This window comes from Coregonus lavaretus, assembly GCF_964263955.1.
Source record: "Coregonus lavaretus genome assembly, chromosome: 23".
Taxonomy (NCBI): Eukaryota; Metazoa; Chordata; class Actinopteri; order Salmoniformes; family Salmonidae; genus Coregonus; species Coregonus lavaretus.
Genome location: NC_140010.1, coordinates 45,046,780 through 45,068,438, shown reverse-complemented (window position 1 = coordinate 45,068,438; position 21,659 = coordinate 45,046,780). Strand labels below are relative to the sequence as shown.

At 41.5% G+C, this 21,659-nt stretch overlaps 1 protein-coding gene across 1 annotated transcript in view; it reads left to right on the top strand.

Moving 5' to 3' along the window:
* adcy8 (adenylate cyclase 8 (brain)) overlaps positions 1 to 21,659 on the top strand; it is a gene marked incomplete at its 5' end in the record, with an annotated part of 237,200 nt that overhangs the window by 152,766 nt on the left and 62,775 nt on the right. Inside the window, 4 exons of the mRNA XM_084139802.1 lie at positions 10,938 to 11,135; positions 14,756 to 14,856; positions 15,369 to 15,570; positions 19,180 to 19,269. Of these exons, the coding sequence (XP_083995928.1) occupies positions 10,938 to 11,135; positions 14,756 to 14,856; positions 15,369 to 15,570; positions 19,180 to 19,269 (591 nt within the window). The remainder of the gene's footprint in view (positions 1 to 10,937; positions 11,136 to 14,755; positions 14,857 to 15,368; positions 15,571 to 19,179; positions 19,270 to 21,659) is intronic.

The following is a 21,659-nucleotide window of genomic DNA, read 5'->3' as shown; positions in this document are numbered from 1 at the left end:
GAGAATGGACAGACATAATGAAAGTGAACTGCTGGACCGTGTGGCTTTAGCCATGAATTGCATCATCTGTCTGCCTGCTTGTGTGCGTGTGAGAATGAATCACCAGAATGTAAGTGGACCATGTGACCATATCAGTGTGAGAGTGAACAGGCGAGAAATGTGATTTAACCACAACCTTTGACAATTTTGGCAGTGTATTTTGACCGTGTGTTATTTTTGTCGGAATCGGTAATTTTTTTGCCTCTGAGAATATGCTCCACAATGTCACAATCAGTCTCAGCTCGATATGTATCCAGATATTAATATTATAATGAGTGTTGAATTCAGTCGAACGAGAATGGAGTGTCAGTAATATGCCTCTGGCACGATCTTGTTGGTCCTGGAGGGTGCTCTGTCTGATTGGATCGTTCCAGGCAGTTTTTGTCCTAACTCATATTAAATGAGTAATACCCTATGGAGGTTCACCTGGCTGTAACTCAATGCTGGAGTTCGAGTATGTCATGTTTTCGGTTGACTGGCCCCTTTGTTGCATGAATAATGAAGAAGATTGCAAAACTTTAATCCAGCAACGCCACACACACACACAAACACACACACACATTACACACATACAGACATGTTACCATACATATTCATCTCTCATATTCAAGCAGTGTTGGCATTGTGGGGATCTGTTTCAGTGCATGTGCTTTGGAGTTGTCTGCCACTGGCAGTTTCACATTTAACATTTAAGTCATTTAGCAGACGCTCTTATCCAGAGCGACTTACAAATTGGTGCATTCAATTTAGGATAGCCAGTGGGACAACCACTCCTTTTCTTCTTCTTTTTATGGGGGGGTGGGGAGGGTGGGGGTAGAAGGATTACTGTTATACTATTCCAGGTATTCCTTAAAGAGGTAGGGTTTCAAGTGTCTCCGGAAGGTGGTCAGTGACTCCGCTGTCCTGGCGTCGTGGGGGAGCTTGTTCCACCATTGGGGTGCCAGAGCAGCGAATAGCTTTGACTGGGCTGAGCGGGAACTGTGCTTCCGTAGAGGTAGAGGGGCTAGCAGGCCAGAGGTGGATCAACGTAGTGCCCTCGTTTGGGTGTAGGGTCTGTTCAGAGCCTGAAGGTAAGGAGTTGCCGTTCCCCTCACAGCTCCGTAGGCAAGCACCATGGTTTTGTAGTAGATGCGAGCTTCAACTGGAAGCCAGTGGAGTGTGCGGAGGAGCGGGGTGACATGAGAGAACTTGGGAAGGTTCACTGGCTCTGTGACAGATCTGTAAAAGGGACGTTCCATCATGTTTACACAATCTCTGATGTCACTCGGGGCGTGGCTAGTCACAATGCATAGTTTATATGAAAAACTATTATCTCATTAAAGACTAAAATCACATTCCTATCTTCACCAAAATACTCTCATACTTAATCATATATTTTATACAACATTTAGATGTAAACTTGATAGATAGAATATGTACACTTTCCGAGTTACAGTTGTTACTTGATACCATCCTTAATGACATCACAAAATAATAAACAATATGACATCAAGCTTCTTTAGATCCCCAATGACCATTTCCCACATTCTTTTAAGCAGGAATTTTGTTTCATTATCCACTTTTGGATGTTGGAGTCTTGGTGGGAAGACTTCCTTTGTCTCACAGGGCAATTCTTTCTTCCCATACTAGAGACCAAAAGGAGTCCTTTTCTGCAAACTATTTGTAACCGGCTGTTAGGTCATAAAACTGGCCCCCAGGAAAGGGGGTGTCCAAACCTTTGCCTGGCAGGAATGTTTGTCATGACAGCCCATTGAATGTACAACTTCTATACGCCATATTATATTCTTCAACAGTGACTTTACTTCAAAGTACTGTACTGTACCTCTGTGGAGGTGGCTTTTATGATGTAACCATCATGGCTGCATTTGAATTCAATGGAATGTTATTTTTGATAAGATCCGACTCCTTTGTTTCTCGCAAAATGAGACGCTGTCAGGACGGTCGTTTGAAAAGGCTCTGTCATTGCTAATCAAAGGCTCTTCTGTGGCAACTTGACGTGTCTTTTATGTTGTCACTTCTCCCGCTTTGGACTGAAGTTTTCCCTCTCATGTGCTTTTATCCTCTGGGCTCTCACCCCCTCTTCCTCCGTTAGTTTGTCTGATTCTGTTTTCAGCGTGGTTGGGTTGAGAGTCTGAGCTCGCTGAACATGCTGCTGGGGAAAGAACGTGTGTGTTTGTGCGCGCGCACGCGCGAGTACATGTTCTCTTGATCCTGAACTTGTTTTCCTTATAAGAGTAGGTTAAATGGCTGCTCTCCGACGCCCTGCCATATTGTGACAGTGCAATTACATGCTTGTCATGTCACCGATGCCATTTTTGTACACAAGACAAAGTAGGTTGTCTAAAAAAGCCAGGAAACAAATCACATTATCACTGCATTGGCATACATTATGAACATGATGTTGGCTTCAGTTTTAAGAAATGGCTTGGCGTTGTTGTCAATTTTTATTTACCTTTATTTAATCAGGGAGTCACCATTGAGACAAGTGTCTCTTACAAGGGAGCCCTGCATATAACATTTCATAAAATACATCAAAAATCCAATCCAATAGAAAACAAATAAAATACACAAAACACAGTCAACTAAAACACACATTCTTCATTATAAAAATCCTCTGTCCGCTGCCTGAACTTCCCTATGGACACTATCTATTCTAAATGTATTTCGGAGATCCAAACATTGTGGAGCAAGACAACTACAGGCTGACTTACCTAACTATTTAGACACCTAAGGAGTCTCCATAGTTAACCAACCCTGTGAACGAGTTTGATAACTTGTAATTTTACATCTTAACAGTGAAGTTAGGTAAGTCGGAAGCTTGTGGAGCAGGGCTTTGTAAACAAAAAAGAGCATAATGATGTGATCTACGTGAGAAAGAGAGAGAAAAAGAAAAAAGGTCCAGCCAACCTTTTGTTAAAGAACACTGTGATGAGTAATACAACTGTCTCCTGTGATAAAACAAAGGGCGCTATGAAAAACGGCATCCAGGGGTTTAAGAGTAGAGGCAGCTGCACTTTGATAAATAGTATCACCATAATCAAGAACAGGTAGAAAGGTTGACTGCACAATCTGCTTCCTGCTGACTAGAGAGAGACAAGATACAGTGGCTTGCGAAAGTATTCACCCCCCTTGGCATTTTTCCTATTTTGTTGCCTTACAACCTGGAATTCAAATGGATTTTTTGGGGGGTTTGTATCATTTGATTTACATAACATGCCTACCACTTTGAAGATGCAAAATGTATTTTTGTGAAAAAAACAACAAATAAGACAGAAATACAGAAAACTTGAGCGTGCATAACTATTCATCCCCTCAAAGTCAATACTTTGTAGAGCCACCTTTTGCAGCAATTACAGCTGCAAGTCTCTTGGGGTATGTCTCTATAAGCTTGGCACATCTACCCACTGGAATTTTTGTCCATTCTTCAAGGCAAAACTGCTCCAGCTCCTTCAAGTTGGATGGGTTCCGCTAGTGTACAGCAATCTTTAAGTCATACCACAGATTCTCAATTGGATTGAGGTCTGGGCTTTGACTAGGCCATTCCAAGATATTTAAATGTTTCCCCTTAAACCACTCGAGTGTTGCTTTAGCAGTATGCTTAGGGTCATTGTCCTGCTGGACGGTGAACCTCAATAATTTCCCTGTATTTAGCGCCATCCATCATTCCTTAAATTCTGACCAGTTTCCCAGTCCCTGCCGATGAAAAACATCCCCACATCATGATGCTGCCACCACCATGCTTCACTGTGGGGATGGTGTTCTTGGGGTGATAAGAGGTGTTGGGTTTGCACCAGACATAGCGTTTTCCTTGATGGCCAAAAAGCTCAATTTTAGTCTCATCTGACCAGAGTACCTTCTTCCATATGTTTAGGGAGTCTCCCACATGGCCTTTGGCTTATTTTGTTCTTTAAGCAATGGCTTTTTTCTGGCAACTCTTCCATAAAGCTCAGCTCTGTGGAGTGTACGGCTTAAAGTGGTCCTATCTCCCCTGTGGAGCTTTGCAGCTCCTTCAGGGTTATCTTTGGTCTCTTTATTGCCTCTCTGATTAATGCCCTCCTTGCCTGGTCCGTGAGTTTTGGTGGGCGGCCCTCTCTTGGCAGGTTTGTTGTGGTGCCATATTCTTTAAATGTTTTCATAATGGATTTAATGGTGCTCCGTGGGATGTTTCGTAATTTTTTTTGTAACCCAACCCTGATCTGTACTTCTCCACAACTTTGTCCCTGACCTGTTTGGAGAGCTCCTTGGTCTACATGGTGCCGCTTGCTTGGTGATGCCCCTTGCTTAGTGGTTTTGCAGACTCTGGGGCCTTTCAGAACATGTGTATATATACTGAGATAATGTGACATTTAGATTGCACACAGGTGGACTTTATTTGACTAATTATGTGACTTTTGAAGGTAATTGGTTGCATCAGATCTTATTTAGGGGCTTCATAGCAAAGGGGGTGAATACATATGCACGCAGCACTTCTCCGTTATTTATTTTTTTGAATTTTTTGAAACAAGTTATTTTTTTCATTTCACTTCACCAATTTTGACTATTTTGTGTATGTCCATTACATGAAATCCAAATAAAAATCCATTTAAATTACAGGTTGTAACGCAACAAAATTGGAAAAACACCAAAGGGGATGAATAATTCTGCAAGGCACTGTATGTTTCTGTAAAAAAAAGCCCACCTTAAATCTTAGTTTCTTAACAAGCTCATTCGTATATTTTTCAAACGATAAATCATTTTCAATCCAAATACCAAGGTATTTGTATGCAGTGACTCATTCGATTACAGAACCATCTGATGAGTGAAGATGTAACCCATCTGAGACAATCTTACGAGAACTTGAAAACAACATGTATTTGGTTTTGCCCATATTAAGCATGAGTTTTAAATCAGTAAGGTCTTCCTGCACAACTGCAAAATCGTGCTATAGCCTTGTCACAGCTAGGTATTTGCGTACATAATAGTATCATCCGCATATAGATGTTTTTTTTTTTTCTTCTACAGATTAACCAATAGCATTTATATAAATAGTGAAAAGAACAGGTCCTAGTATTGACCCCTGCGGAACACCTTTATGTACTTCAAGAAATTCGGACTTAACCCCATCAATCACGATGGCCTGAGTTATGTCACTAAGATAATCATGAAACCAAGAGCAGGTGTCAGAGCCCAGGCCAATCGAGGACAACTTGTTCAATAAAATAGCATGATCAACGGTATGACAGGCCCACAAACAAGGCAGCACAATTCATTTTAGCGTCGGAAGCATTGACAATATCATTAACAACTGATGTGGTTGCTGTGATAGTGCTGTGCGCTGGCCTAAACCCAGATTGATTTATATTCAAAATACCATGCTTAGATAAAAAAAAGAGCGAAGTTGCTTATTTACCAAAGATTTGAGAGTCTTGGCTAGACGTGAAAGCCTGGAGATGGGACGATAATGATCAAGATCACTATTATCCCCGACCTTATGGAGTGGCAGCACATAAGCTGTTTTTCATACTTTTTTTTCAAATATTTCCTGATAACAATGATAAAATGTTTCAAATGTGGTTTATTGGGCCAACAATGATGGGCGCTGGACACTTAAGCAGACCAGGATCCAATTGGTCGGCCCCTGTGGATTTCTTGTTGTCTACGGCAAGTAAAGCATCCAGGACTTCTTTTTGTATAAATAGTCTAAAAGAAAGTTAGATTTATAAGGCTATCCTTACATTTTGTTTGTCTATTTTCAAATACTTTTTTTTTTTATTGACCATTTTTGGATATGGCAAACCAGTCGAGTTCTTGATGGATGCCAAGTGGCTTTCATAGCATTTCATTTAGAAGTATTGGAAAGGGGCTGTTTGTTGGCCTCTGTGGGCTCTGGTCAAAAGTAGAGCACTATATACGCACGACTTTTGGGCCCTTGCACTGGGCGAGAACCATCGACTTCTCAAGCCTCTGTACTTTATGGATCATTATCTCTTGTGTTCCTCCTCGCTGCTTCTCCACACAAAGCATCCCTATACAACTCCGTATCCATAGCTACTAGAATGTCCCCAAGCTATGAAATAAGATTCCTTTCTCCCTTCATGGTCTACCGATGTCATCTGAGCGACTCTGACTCTCCGCACCCTATTTCATGACTCGCCCTCGCCATCAGCTCTTTATGACGCATGCCACTGTCACAAGGCTTTAACTTTAAAGGGCTTGCATTTGCAGTGCTATTCACCACTGCAAACTGAGGTGGCCAGTGTTTCCCGCCACAATGGTGAGAAGCGCACCAAAACAAATATGTTTACCAGTCGGTAATTGTCTAGTTCTTTGTTCTGAGCTGAGAAAGATAGACATCAATGCAATAATGGATGTGTTGTTGAGGTTGTGGTAGTGCTTTACATTGAGTTTTTCCTGCCTGAGATAGGGGTTGTGTCCTTTCTTATTTACCTCATGGCCTTCGATAGGAAGGACAGGATGCATTTGCAGCATATTGTTGCCACCTACCACGTTTGCTCAGATCTGTGGTTGTGAAAGAAAGAAGACATGAAAGGGAAGCTATTTACAACCATGGTAACATAACCAGGGGTAGAAACTGATTTTTTTTTGAGGAGCTGAATCATGAAATTAAATGAGAATAGTTGAGCTGAAACTGATTCCCCAGAATCTAGTAAAGAGCATGTTGTAGAGGTGCTGACTAACAGCAGTCTGGCTGACATCTAACTCGAAGTCCTCCTGACTTCAGAGACTGGAAACGCTCTTTTGATGTTGTTGGTATGATGCATCGATAATGAAGGGGATCTTTTTCAGATCTGATTGGTCAAAAGGCCAATTAGTGGAGAAAATAAATATCAGAATTGGGCTGTCTGTCTAAACGCAGCCTTTGTCATGCTTGTGCTCAATGACTGAAAATATTGTTAGTATGTTCTACATTTATTTGGCTTGTCATCGACAGGCATTATAATATTTCCATTTTTGCTGAATGTTGAGATTTATTTGCATGCTCTGCTAGTTGATTGGACTCATATTGTCGTCTCTTTTTTTTTTTTGATTGGCTGTTCTTTGACAGTTATTTGCCCCATGTTGGCTGATTGGATTGCTTCTGACAACTATAGTGTGCATTGCAATCTGATTGCCTACTCCCTGACAGGCGTTGTGTGTTCTACAGGATGTGGTGTAGGCCTAGTCGTTGGAACAGCCCTGCACAGAGAGAGATAAGAACACAGGGGAATAGTATTCTGAAAGACGTATCTTTGCTTCCAATGGCATCAAAGAGAAGCCATCAGGAGGCTACCCCTCATGTATACTGTGCCACTGAGAAGTCATTATTCACTAATTCTCTCTCCTCCCCCTCTCCCGTCCTCCCTCGGCTCCCTTCATCTGTTTCACTTTGGTGACTTACATTTTCATCTGCCAGGCCTCACAAAACAGCTTCCCTTGATTTAGCAAATGTTTAATGCTCAGTGTAGGTCATAGAACTCTTGTTATTTTGCTGAAATTGATTATTGTGAGAGATCTAACTTAGTGACAGAGTATTACCTATTTTTGTGGTAGAGGCTATGCTGCTGCTGTCATACAAGTTATAGTTGTTTTGATCTAAATGGCAGTCACACATTTTCTGCAGCTGGTTTGGAACTGCAAGCAGATTTTACATTTTCATAAATTGAGGTTTTCTTTAGGTTTTTCTATTGTCGTTGTATGTCTAGGCCTGGGACAATGTGTTTCTGAAAAACAGGCAAAGGCTTGATGTATGACTCGAATAATGAATTATATGAATTGAATGGCTGCATAATGATTGTAGAAATGTGTATGGATGTCTCAAAAAGTCAAATAATATCCTCACCTTTGCGCTAAAGTTTCAAAGCACTATCATTTAACACCATTTCGGGAATAGCTAGACAGCTACATGACCATGCAGTCTGTGCCGTTTAGATCATGAGCTAACCCTGATGGGCATTCAATCCTTTTGTAATGATTGCCAATGATTGTCACGAGAAGAATCGTCAGGTACTATGAAATAAATGGGGCTCATTAGGACACATAGCAATAGCTCGACTCCAGGAATGAACTTTTAATAGGCTCTCAATGTAATGGATATCCGTAGCCACATCAAGTACTCAGTTGAATTGTGGTGATGGCATGAGGGATCTGTTAGAATATGATGATCAATTGGTCAGACATTTCACTGAACACACACACCTACAGACACACACGCATGCACGTACACACAAACAACCACACGCACGCACACACACACGTCCGCGTGCACATACACACAGACACACACACACACTCAGAGAAGCCATTAACCACGTTAATGGCTTCACAAAAGGTAATTTGTTCATGGGTGTCATCCGTCGTCTGGTATTCTAGATAGCTAATAGCTAATGATGGAAAGCTAATGTCAGGTGCTTAGAGAAGTTAAGTGAGTCATAAACATTGAACTTCACATTAATAATATCTCTCTACCAGCCACCTGTCAGTTAGTAGAAAGCATTTTAGCAGTTGGCATCAGAAACAGACTGGCCATAGGTCAATTCGGGCAAATGCCAGAAAGGCAAAAATATGTGTACAATGTCCATATTAGGACGCTCTAAGTCTCTGTAAGAATTGCATCGTTGTCAGTAGGAGTCAAGTCGATCGCAGTAAGAGTTGAATCATTGTCAGCAGGAGTTGAGTCATTCTCAGTAGGAGTTGAGTCAGTGTCAGTAGGAGTTGAGTTTGTGTCAGTAGGAATTCAGTAGATCTCAGTAAGAGTTGAATCATTGTTAGTAGCAGTTGAGTCAGTGTCAGTAGAAGTTGAGTCATTGTCAGTAGGAGTTGAGTCAGCCTCAGTAGGAGTTTATTTAGACTCGGCATTTCTTGCTAGCAATGTTACCAGAACACGCGGTAACATGAAGAAATGCTCTGCGCGTCAACTCACGCTCATGAAGCACGAGAGACAGAGAGAGTTTAATTTAACTGTCATACCCCAGGACATGATAGGAAGAAAGGCAGCTAGGACAGCAAAAGAGAGGAGGGAAAGAATGAGAGTGAGGACAGAAAGAAAGGGGTGTAGGAAAGCAGGAAAGGAAACAAAGCCAGGAATGTATTAATTAAGGGATCTAGGATAGGAGGAAAGAATAGAAGGGATCTCGGAGAGTCTGAATGAATTCCTACTGAGGCTGATGCAACACCTATTGAGACTGACTCAACTCTTGCTGAGATCGACTCAACTCCTACTGACAATGACTCAACTCCTACTGACACTGACTCAACATCTGCTGAATAAATTCCTATTGACACTGATTCAACTTCTACTGAGAATATCTCAACTCCTACTGACACTCACTCAACTCCTACCGACAATGACTCAACTCCTACTGACGCTGACTCAACATCTGCTGACTCAGCTCCTACTGACACTGACTCAACTTCTACTGAGAATGACTCAACTCTTGCTGAGATTTATTCAACTCCTACTGACAATGACTCAACTCTTACTGAGACCGACTTAACTCCTACTGACACTGACTCAATTCCTGCTTCTTCAACTCATACTGACACTGACTCAACTCTTACTGAGATCGACTTAACTCCTGACAATGATTAAACTCTTACTGAGATTGGCTTAACCCCTACTGACACTGACTCAACTCCTGCTGACTCAACTCCTGCTGAGAATGACTCAACTCCTACTGAGAATGGCTCAACTCTTGCTGAGACTAACTCAACTATCACTGACATTGACTCAACTCCTACTGAGATTGACTAACCTTTTACTGAGATTGACTCAACTCCTATTGACAATGACTCAACTCTTACTGAGAATGAGAGTGTCCTAATATGCAATCTCCACCAGCCCATAGAGAATGAACGTGTCAGGACGAGACAGACAGCTTTTCTGGTACTGGCGAAATGATGCATCAGCATAATTTTTATGGATATACTGTATATACAAAGAAATATCAATAGAAAAACAAGTAAAACGAAACAAAATGCATCTAAAATGCACTCCAGCTTCAGTTTGAAGTGATTGTGTGTAGTTGGCTAGCTAACAAGGGGGAAGAGCCTGCATAGCAACTATCATTGTTTGGCATAGCTAACGGCCAATCAAATGGACGACCAGTGGGCTTGGCTGGCAACAATGCCAATCGAACTAATGACCAGTCAGCTCGGCAAGCAACCCTAGATTTGTGTCGGGACTACAGTATATCGATACTTTTATTTTTTATGAAAATATGTCACTCATTGTTTTAAAATGTTGTATGGTTACCCGTTGTAGAAAAGCAATTGCACACTCAAGGTTGTGTGTTGTGACTTTTTTAGCACAGCTGTGCTGATCTACGGTACTCAGCTTCGCCTCGTACCTACGACCGCGGCACAAATGTGCTAAAAAAAGTCACAACACGCCCTCTGGTTTACAATTGCTTTAGAATATAACATTATTTTTCATGTTACTGTATGTCCGGTATCATTGGCTAAAAGTGTCAAGAACTGCATCACAGTGAGCTTTATTAAATAATGTTGTGGGGTTTTGAATACTTTTGATAATAAATAGGAAATGGTGTGTATGCTATCTCTTCATGTTGTTTGTCACTCAACATTTTTTTTTACAATATTTTTGTTCATTTTGTCATATATGTTTTTGTGTTGTTTCTTTTGTATTGTTATGTGCAATACACTGATCATTAATGATTCGAGACAACTGTTGAGAATGTTTATGATGTTGTTATTACCTGTGTGTACGTGAGCTTTTTGTCACCACTATTGCCAGCACAGAGATATTTAAATGAATGAGTGGGAGATGCATTCACTTCTGAGCCTGTCTATTTTGGTTTAGTTTGAGTTTTTATATTGGGTGTATGTATGTTTTCTTATTTTTGTAACCAAATTAAAACAGGACAAGCAGGTTTATTATATTTGCATGTGCTTTCCCCTAGACTCTGGCTGCCCTAACGAGAAATTCAATAAATCTGCTTCCAAACCATCTTGCACAAGCTTTGCATATCCACTCTGGTCCTGAGGAAATTAACAAGGGAATAGAGAGTGCCATCGACTTACGGAGTGGCGATAAGTTGAGAAGAGAGCATATCAAGCCTTTCTCACTGATGTTTAAAGACTCCAGCCTGGAAGAAAAGGTAGCTGGGGTTAAGACAGATGTCCTTTTTTAATTTAATATCTATAGTAGATATACCTTTCGGAATAATTTATTTTTTATTTTTATCATGAGTAAGCTAAAGGTACTTCACCAACCAACTCCCTCACTAATATAGAAGCATGTTTTTTATTTCTTAAGAAACACAAAACTGCACACTTGCATGAGTCATGTCACATTGATTTTTGAGAGAACAGTAAATAAGAGCAATCAAAATAAATACATTGAGAAATATTATATCTTTATTGAAGTTTCTGCAGGTTTCTAACTTGTACTTCTAAGTAAAATTGTCTCTTAGTCTCCCATTGACGTCAATGCATGACTAAGTGAACATTTGACTTAAATTGAAGTTAGGAGTCACCCCACAATGAATATTCTATTGCTTAAAATTGAATTGATCAATACAACACATAGCAATAGTGTTATAGGTTGAGATTCAAACCAATGTAGATAAATGACATCGCACTACGATTGACTGTGATCCTGTGATTCAGATGTGTAACTGAGGTAACAGCCAACAAATATATATATATATACTGTATATGTTTTATTGTCACATACACCAGATAGGTGCAGTGAAATGTGATGTTTTACAGGGTCAGTCATAGTAGTACAGCGCCCCTGGAGCAAATTAGGATTAAGTGCCTTGCTCATAGGCACAGCAACAGATTTTCACCTTGTGAGCTCAGGTATTCAAACCAGCAACCTTTCAGTTACTTGCCCAACACTCTAACCCCTAGGCTACCCGCCACCCTAAATCCGCAAACTGCTGTTTCGAAACGCTAACGTGTGGCACAAATCCCATTAAAGTCCTGGTACCGATATTAACATTTTTCGCGCATTCTGTTCGAATAATCTGTAAGTGATTTTGTTGAGTTTCACAATCAATTTGAGGTACTTTCGGATGATTTGGACATGATGCGCTAAGTATGCTAATATCGGTATCATGACTTGAATGGGATTTGTGCCACAAATGCTTAAACGTTACCATTTGGAAACAGTGCCAGGGAAAGTAGGAGTTGTGATTTGTTTGCTGTTACCGCAGTTATACTTCCGATATGGTATAAATATTAAATTGCAGTGCAATGTTGTTGATCTGCGATGGTTTGAATACAGGCCTTTAGTCCTCATTTTGCAGGATGGCATATTTTGGCTTCTGTTAGATCAGATCTAGCAATTGCATACATTATTTGAAAACTATCCTAAAGGATAATACATGAAAATACAATTCAGAAATACTTTTTAAACAGCACAGATCTTGTACTTACAGTGCATTTGGATCAATGACTGATATCTAATTAAAATATTACAGAGAATAACTTGATCATTCTTTTACTGATAATTTTAGGGTAGGTAGCTAATTGAAGTGGCCTTTTCCAATTGGCTTATTGACTTTGCCAAGAATAAAGAATCCCCTTAAGTTTACTCATGACCAAATATCCATGGATCTGTTCTCCTTTTAAACCTTGTTGAAAAAGTTGACATGTTCAGCTTTTTTGCTGTTTATTTTTCCTTCCTACTTTTTGTTCCATGAGTAAAGCCACTTTTCTACACCCTTGACCTTTGAGATGACCTTTTCAGTTGACCTTTGCCCCTTACCTGTGTTTCCCTTTTATTGTGCAACCATCTTAAGCTAAACATTTCAAGCCCCCACCCCTTTTCGGTTAGTTTCCACCCAATGTCCAGTGAATGCCCTTATTTTTGGTCTAGTCGTGACAAACATGAAGCATCCTCTTGCTAATTTCCCTTTGAGGAAGAGAAAGGGGGCAGTAGGTCAAAGTTATTATAAGTTATTATAGTTTTGTGTTTTTATTTATTTTCCTTTAAAGATTTAAAAAGTAGTTCGTTTTCAGATCTGATTTACTCGTTTTTATTTAGTTGAAGTTTTATAAAAACATTTCTATTTCATTTTTCTATTATTTAGTTTCCGTTTTAGTGTTAGGGACAGAATGAAGCCCTATGCGTGGGTGGCTAGGAGCCATTTATGTGTTGTTTTTGTGTTTTTTGGGATGTCACTTCTTGCCACTGTGGGGCAGTAATGCATAAGGTGATGGGTCAGGTCATAGGTTAGGTTAGGTTTAAAGGTAGACTCAGCGAGATGACGTAGATGCACAAAGTAAACAGTAGTAGTGGGTCAATTTCCACAGTAAGAGGCTAAACTGCTCCACTCTTTTGGTCCCGTAGCTAATACGTTGTAGCAGCGTGAAGCGCACCCCTTCACATGCGCAGATACTCTGTGTGACTGTGTGAGAGTCTTGCATCATGCTCAACTCATTGGGTGTGTTTGAGTAGTAAGGCTAACGAAGCCGACTCTAGACGAAAGTCGACGAGTGAAGTTGGGGGAGGTGCATCTGCGACAGCCAAAAGTCGGACACTGTAGTGGTTTTCCAACAGCAAGGTTCAGATCAACAAGGCAGTGTCAACATAGCTGCTATTGTTTATAAAAGTTTTTCTTTATAAATGTAGAAATACACTTCTCTAAACTCCCGTATCACACACTCACAAACTGAAATGTGTGTACAATTAATTGGTTAGAGAGAGGTCTCAAATATCATTTTCATTTGTATCCCCTGTTCTGCCTGTAGCTTTAGAATTGTGGCACAGTTGGTTACGGTTTCAGTCACATCTTTGGTCACGTGGGTCACCCAAAATATGACAGGTGTAACCACGCCAGCCCAGGACCTCCACATCCGGCTTCTTCACCTGCGTCTGAGACCAGCCAACCTGAAAGCTGATGAAACTGAGGAGAATAGCTGTCTGTAATAAAGCCCTTTTGTGGGGAAAAACTCATTATGATTGGCTGGGCCTTGCTCCCCAGTGGGTGGGCCAGTCTCTCAAGTGGGTGGGCCTATGCCCTCCCAGGCCCACCCATGGCTGTGCCCCTGCCCAGTCATGTGAAATCCATAGATTAGGGCCTAATGAATTTATTTCAATTGACTGATTTCCTTATATGAACTGTAACCCAGTAAAATCTTTGAAATTGTTGCATGTTGAGTTTATATTTTTGTTCAGTATAGTTTACTATAATAACCTTGCATAGGGTGTCATGGTGCGAGAGGTCAAAGGGCACATCCAGTCATTAATGGACAGAGATTACTCGTACATGTCTGCCAACTCTGCAAGGTGACTCACTTGGACAGTACATTAGCTAGTAGATGCTACTAGTATCTAGAATCACTTGCCACCGTTGCTAATGCTAACAGCACTTGCAAATGCATTTGGTTTGACAGTATTGCCAAACATAACGAGCTGTACACACAAAATCCAAACAACATTCGTACCGGGAGTGTTCCTCCTTGTTCAGTGACCTTAACTAGTCACCACTGGTTGTGGTGGTTTAATATCTTGCTTCTTGAATAATCACTTAACAGTACCCAACTGCCTCATCCCCAGAATCCCCAGCTAGCCTCCTTCTGCTCTCCTATCTCTACCTCTATCTCTCTAATGCTTGTGGTGGAACTGTGACGTGACTGTGTCTGTGGTGGCATTGTGAAATGTGGACTGAAATATGGAGCTAGAGATTTCGTCTGTCCTTGTATTTGTCTTAAATACCCCTCTCTCTTCTTTTCTTGTCTTTCCTTCTCCCTTCCCCTCACTGTGCAGTATTCCCAAATGAGGGACGAAGTGTTCAAGTCCAACCTGGTGTGCGCCTTCATCGTGCTCATCTTCATCACGGCCATTCAGAGCCTGCTGCCTTCCGCCAGGTAATAGAGGGACAGTTGTAGGATTGCAAAATTCCGGTAACATTCCTAAAATTCCCAGGAATTGTTCAACCTGGATTTCTGGAAAATCTGGGCATTTTTGGAAAGTTACCAGAATATTGCAACCCTGAACTCCTAGGGGTGGGGGAGATGAAAGTGGAAGTGCTCTACAGTTTTCCGTTCCCAATTCAATAACATAATTTTTTTGTGGTTTGGATAATGGCATGCTCTAGTTTATTGCACTGGCCTCTTGTCTTACGTCAGATAGAGTGACGACTCCACTCATTGCATTGCGGTTGCGTAAGATTGAAGAGACAATGGCACATTGTCAGGAGTTGTCTGTAGTTCAATCAAATCCCATAAGGTGATTAATGCTCTCCCACCTTCAACATTGCGGCAATGGTCACATCACCAACTCTTTTCACTGTTTTCACCTGTATTTAATTGAAACATCATACTGTCGCCATACATTTTTCAGCTGCCTTAGTGTTATTGTCCATTGCTCATGTCTGCAGGATGGTGACCATGGTGATCCAGTCTTCGGTGCTCATCGTCCTGCACTCATTCCTAGTCCTGGTGACCACGGCGGAGGACTACAAGTGTCTGCCGTTGGTTCTGCGCAAGTCCTGCTGCTGGATCAATGAGACCTACATGGCCCGCAACGTCATCGTCTTTGTCTCCATCCTCATCAACTTCCTGGCGGCCATGATCAACATTGTGAGTTTAGCCAGACATTTACACAGCAGATGTGCATAAAGATGGTGGCCGGCCTCCATTCTCTAACCACAAATGCCTTTACAAATGCCAACTTAAACTTAAGAAAATAACGACAAATGGCATGGACAAAATTATTGGCACCCCGGAGCTAGTACTTGGTTGTACAGCCTTTGGCCAAGATAACTGCAGACAAACGCTTCTTGTAGCCATCATTGAGCTTGCTACGCCTTTCTACTGGCAATTTGGCCCACTTTTCAGCAGTAAACTGATCTAATTCTTCAATATTTGAGGGGTGCCCTCCACCAACTGCTGTTTTCACATCTCACCATAGGTTTTGGATGTGATTTAGATCTGGACTCTTCGCTAGCAACTCCAGAACGGTTCCAGCATCTTTTCTTAACCATTCCTGGGTGCTTTTGATGTGTGTTTGGGGACGTTGTCCTGCTGGAAGACCCATAACATTCAATGGAGACCCAGTATCAGAGGCAGCAAAGCAACCCTACAGTATTATCAATCCTCCTCATGTTTGATTGTAGGGAAGGTGTTCTTTTCATTGAATGCTTAATTTGGTCTTCAGTAAACACAGCGCTGAGCTTTATTGCCAAAGAGCTCTTACGTTGTTTTATTGATCCACATAACATTTCCCCCAGGATTTAGGCTTATTTAGGTGGGTTTTTGAGAAGTTCAATTAGGCTTTGATGTGTCTCCAACAACCAAATGAAGCATTCAAAGAAAATAACACTCTCCCTACAATCAATTATGGGGAAGGTTTGATAATGATGTGGGGTTACTTTCCAGCCTCTGGTACTGGGGGCCTTGAATGTGTGCAAGACATCATTAAATCAGCAAATTATCAAGGTGTTTTGGAGTGAAATGTTCAAGTCAGTGTCCAAAAACTGTGTTTCTGTTGAAGGTTGTGGGTCTTCCAGTAGGACAACAACCCCAAACACACATAAAAAGCATCCTGGAATGGTTCAAGAATAAATTCTGGACTGTTCTGAAGTGGCCAGATCTGAATCACATCTAAAACCTATGGCGAGAGCTGAAAACCACAGTTGGTGGAGGGAACCCATCAAACATTGAAGAATTACAGCAGTTTGCTGCAGAAGAGTGGGCCAAATTGCCAGTAGAAAGGTGATTGATGGCTACAAGAAGCATTTTTTGGCAGTTATCTTGGCCAAAGGCTGTACAACCAAGTACTAGCTCTGGGGTGCCAATCATTTTGTCCATGCCATTTGTCTTTATTTTCTCAATTAAATTTTTTAACTTAAGTAAAAAAATAAAGTTGGTTCTGCAATGTTGAAAATCCAAAAACAAGGTGTGAAGACCATTTTTTAAGAAATAGGGAAATATTTAAGAAAAGTACAAAGGTGCCAATATATTTGGCCGCAAATGTACATGATCCCAATTCTAGCTCCCAGATGCCGGCTATTGAAAAAACCGATTGAGACAATTTATGGGTGCATTAATGTCAGGCGTCAGTGTGTAGCGGTAGGACGGAGTCAGGCGCAGGACACAGAGCTAGTAGACAACGCGTACTTTACTCGTAAATATAAAATGAACATACACTCCACACAGGGAGGACAATCCCGCTCACCAGTCGATAACACCAAACATATAACAAACACGCACACAACACAGTGGGAGCCAGAGGGTTAAATAGGGAACAAATCATAGACATAATGGGAACCAGGTGTGTACAATGAAGACAAAACAAGTAGAACACAGAAACATAGATCGGTAGCAGCTAGTACTCCGGTGACGACGAACGCCGAAGCCTGCCCGAGCAAGGAGGAGGGGCTGAATCCGTGACAATTAAAACCATGTCACGCACCATAGGACAAAAACGCTGTGATTATAGTGCTTATGTTATATCTGTAATCCGCCATCTTTATGCATGTTCACCATTAAGTTCAATTCAATAAGTCCCTGAAGGAATTGTGCTGGAAAGGATAATGTAAAAAAAATAATCAGAGCCAGTATGGCTCTGACACAATGGTGTGAAAAGGGTACTAGAGATATTTTGCCATTGATTTCCGGGCACAGTCTGTGACTTTTTACTGAGATGTTTTACATTGTGGGTTCAGCCAGAGGTCATTACTATGGAGATAGTTGGCTTCCAGACCAAAGGCTCAGACCGTTTCTACAGGAATGTTTTATTCATTTTTGAATTGCTCTCATTCTTTATTCAACCTTTATTTAACCTGGTGGGTCAGCTGGGAACCAGATCTCATTTGCAATGGTGGCCAAGAGGCAAAAAAACACCAGCAAAAATGAAAGGGAGAGAGATACACAAGTTCAGGTCATGGTAGACATAACAAAAAAACGACAAAGTAGTCTACAGACTAGACGAGGTCAAAAGTAGGTCAGTGAGGACAGATGGTCAAGAGTCAGGCAACATTGTGAGTACAACCAGAGGTGATTATGAGATGCCTTATACTTTAGAGCACGGTCAGAGCTGGTTTGGTAAGGGGTTCTCACATTGTGTATACTATCTCTCAATGGAATTGGGCCAGTTCAATTCTAAACCCTTAAATATAGGGCCCTCTTTCTATACCTACTCAAAACTAATGGTCCTTTGCCCAGCAATAGATTTACAGCTGAACCTACTCTTTTCAGGATCAGAGCAACATTGCTTGCAAGTCATTACTTCCATTCAAAGCATGTGAAATACTCTCATCATTAGTCTGTGAGGTTGCATGGTCTATGTACTGTATGCTTTTAGCACATCATACTCTTATCAATAGCTCTTATTCATTTATAAATGACAGTGTGTGTGTAATTTCTATCGGAAAAAAAGCAAGTAGATGTTTTTCTACTAGGAACTAACAGGTTCACTCAACCTTATTCATTGTTTCCTCGCGCGTAAAGATGGTGGAATTATGATGGAATTAAGTCAAGGTCAGAATACAGCATATCTGTAGACACACCTCTGCCACACCTCCATTTCTGTAAACTCCACCCCAAACGGAATACCTGGCTGGCACATGTGTTAACCCATGCTTAAGTTCAAGGTCAGAATATATGTAGAGAGAGAAAAGTGCATAAAAAGGGAATTAAATTCAATTTACGCACGCAGAGAAAACTTGAGGTACCAAATTAAAATCACCCGCTCGCCAAATTTGGCCTGTGGGCCTCCACTTGGGGAACCCTGATGTAAATCAAGTGTCAATCAAATGTTATGCTGCTGTGGCAGTACTGTTGATATTTAAACTAGGTAGCTTGCTACACACACTTGACCGGTGACCGCATCTCAAGCCATGCAAGTTTGGATACGGGGCGTGCACAATCTCCATACAGGGCAGGCTGGGAAAAAGGTACAACCAGGCGCATGTGAGCTCCGTACAGCACAGATCAGGACAGGGTAGGGATGGGGGGTGGTGAACTTGATGATGTCACAACGACTTAGGGGCAGTGGGTTCAGAACAACAATGACAACGGTAAACAAAATATATATACTTGGCGAGTGGGAGGGCAAGGAGGCAGGTGCTTATGCTCTGTGCATGTGCCTGTATTTGAGTATTCCTTCACTGATCGAGTATGCATACACTGATTATTTATAGAGACAATAATGTACAACGCTGATCTCTCTCTGTTCCTCTCCTGAAGCTGTGGTGTGATTTTGACAAGTCCAGCACCTTCAGCAACCAGACCTTCAACACATCCGCCCCCATCCCTGACATCTGCTTCTACCCTGAGGTAACTGTACTAGACAGTAACACTTTACATTAAGTTGGTCTTATACCTGTGTAGTAACACTGTAACTACAGTACTAACAATATGGTATTAACATGGCGTTATATAGTAGTTTAGTATTGCAGGGGAACATTTCACAGGGTGAAACCAAGATAACATGTTATCCAGCCACGTAGGCAGGTGTGGGCCTGGGCCCACCGACTGGGGAGCCAGGCCCACCCAAATTGAGCCAAAAAAAGTAAAAGATGCTCTCTACTTTCCAGTATTCCAAACGGGACATTATTTGTATTATTACCTAAACATGCAAACACCCTCAGATAGAATTCATAGCTAGCAGTGCATTGGAATGACAATCAGATTAGCGGGAATTACATTCACTCATGAGATGGGTGGCCAAAAATAACTAACTGAAAGCCACACCACCAATAAGCCACGAATATGACCGCATTGAGGCATATGACACTGTGCTTCTATTGCTATATGCACCATGCCACTGCCTGCTTCATTTGTTCATTTATCAAACAAGACAGTTCAAAATCCAGTGCCTTTATCACATTCAACACACCTATATTTTAGCTTTAATTAAATTAAAAATGCTAAATGTTCTCTCAGCCTCATGGCAAAATATGTAGAATAGCATGAGATTAGCTATAAACTGCTCATTTTCCTCTCTGCCCCATGACAAAATGTGTAGTATTGCAGGAAATTAGCTTTGAAACTGCACATTTTCCTCTCTGCCCCATGACAAAATGTGTAGAATTGCTGGAAGTTAGCTGTTTCCCCCTACCTTTTTTGGCCCAACCAAATTTCTGCAGCAACCACCCACCAACGAATTTCTGGCTATGCTACTGATATTATCCAAAAAGACAAGTGTCAACTCAGTTCACCCACAAAATTAAATTGCTTACACACTACACTGGGCAAGTAAAGAAATGCATAAAATCATCCTTCCTAACTTGAACGACATGAACCGCCACTGCAGTGCACAATAAGGCATTTTCTAAGCAAGGCACAGCTTCTTTGATAGATAAATAACTCCCTATCAGTTGATTATGTCGTACATTTTTTAAATAGCTTGTTGTATTGTGTATCACAGCTGCACACAAGCCATTTTAACACAACTGTGGAGATTAGATAAGAGTAGAAAATAATCAGGTGTATTTCTCTGAAGAGTTACCATATTTATTCGTGTGGTTCCGCTACAGTTGTTAATTTTTTTCCAATAAGCATAGTTCACTATATATACAAAAGTATGTGGACACCCCTTCAGCAACACCCATTGCTGACAGGTGTATAAAATCGAGCACACAGCCATGCGATCTCCATAGACAAACATTGGCAGTAGAATGGCCTTACTGTAGAGCTTAGTGACTTTCAACGTGGCACCGTCATAGGAAACCATCTTTCCAACAAGTCAGTTCGTCAAATTTCTGTCCTGCTAGAGCTGCCCCAGTCAACTGTAAGTGCTGTAATTGTGAAGTGGTAACGTCTAGGAGCAACAACGGCTCAGCCGCGAAGTGATAGGCCACACAAGCTCACAGAACGGGACCGCCGAGTGCTGAAGCCCGTAGCGCATAAACGTTGTCTGTCCTCGGTTGCAACACTCACTACCGAGTTCCAAATTGCCTCTGGAAGGAACGTCAGCACAATAACTGTTCATCAGGAGCTTCATGAAATGGGTTTCCATGAACGAGCAGCCACACACAAGCCTAAGATCACCATGTGCAATGCCAAACGTCAGCTGGAGTGGTGTAAAGCTCCCCGCTGTTGGACTCCGGAGCAGTGGAAACGCGTTCTCTGGAGTGATGAATCACGCTTCACCATCTGGCAGTCCGATGGATGAATCTGGGTTTGGCAGATGCCAGGAGAACGCTACCTGCCCGAATGCATATTGCCAACTGTAAAGTTAGGTGGAGTAGGAATAATGGTCTGGGGCTGTTTTTCATGGTTCGGGCTAGGCTCCGTAGTTCCAGTGAAGGGAAATCTTAACGCCAAAGCATACATTTTAGACGATTCTGTGCTTCCAACTTTGTGGCAACAGTTTGGGGAAGGCCCTTTCCTGTTTCAGCATGACAATGCCTCCATGCACAAAGTGAGGTCCATACAGAAATGGTTTGTCGTCGGTGTGGAAGAACTTGACTGGCCTGCACAGAACCCTGACCTCAACCCCATCGAACACCTTTGGGATGAATTGGAACGCCGACTGCGAGCCAGGCCTTATCGCCCAACATCAGTGCCCGACTTCACTAATGCTCTTGTGGCTGAATGGAAACAAGTCCCTATATTTTATATATAAAAAAACATGGGGGATTGGAAGTGATGCGGACAATTACATTGATGGAAGTTACAATCTGTCTGCAATATTAAGCTGATCTACCCCCTAAAAAATAAAA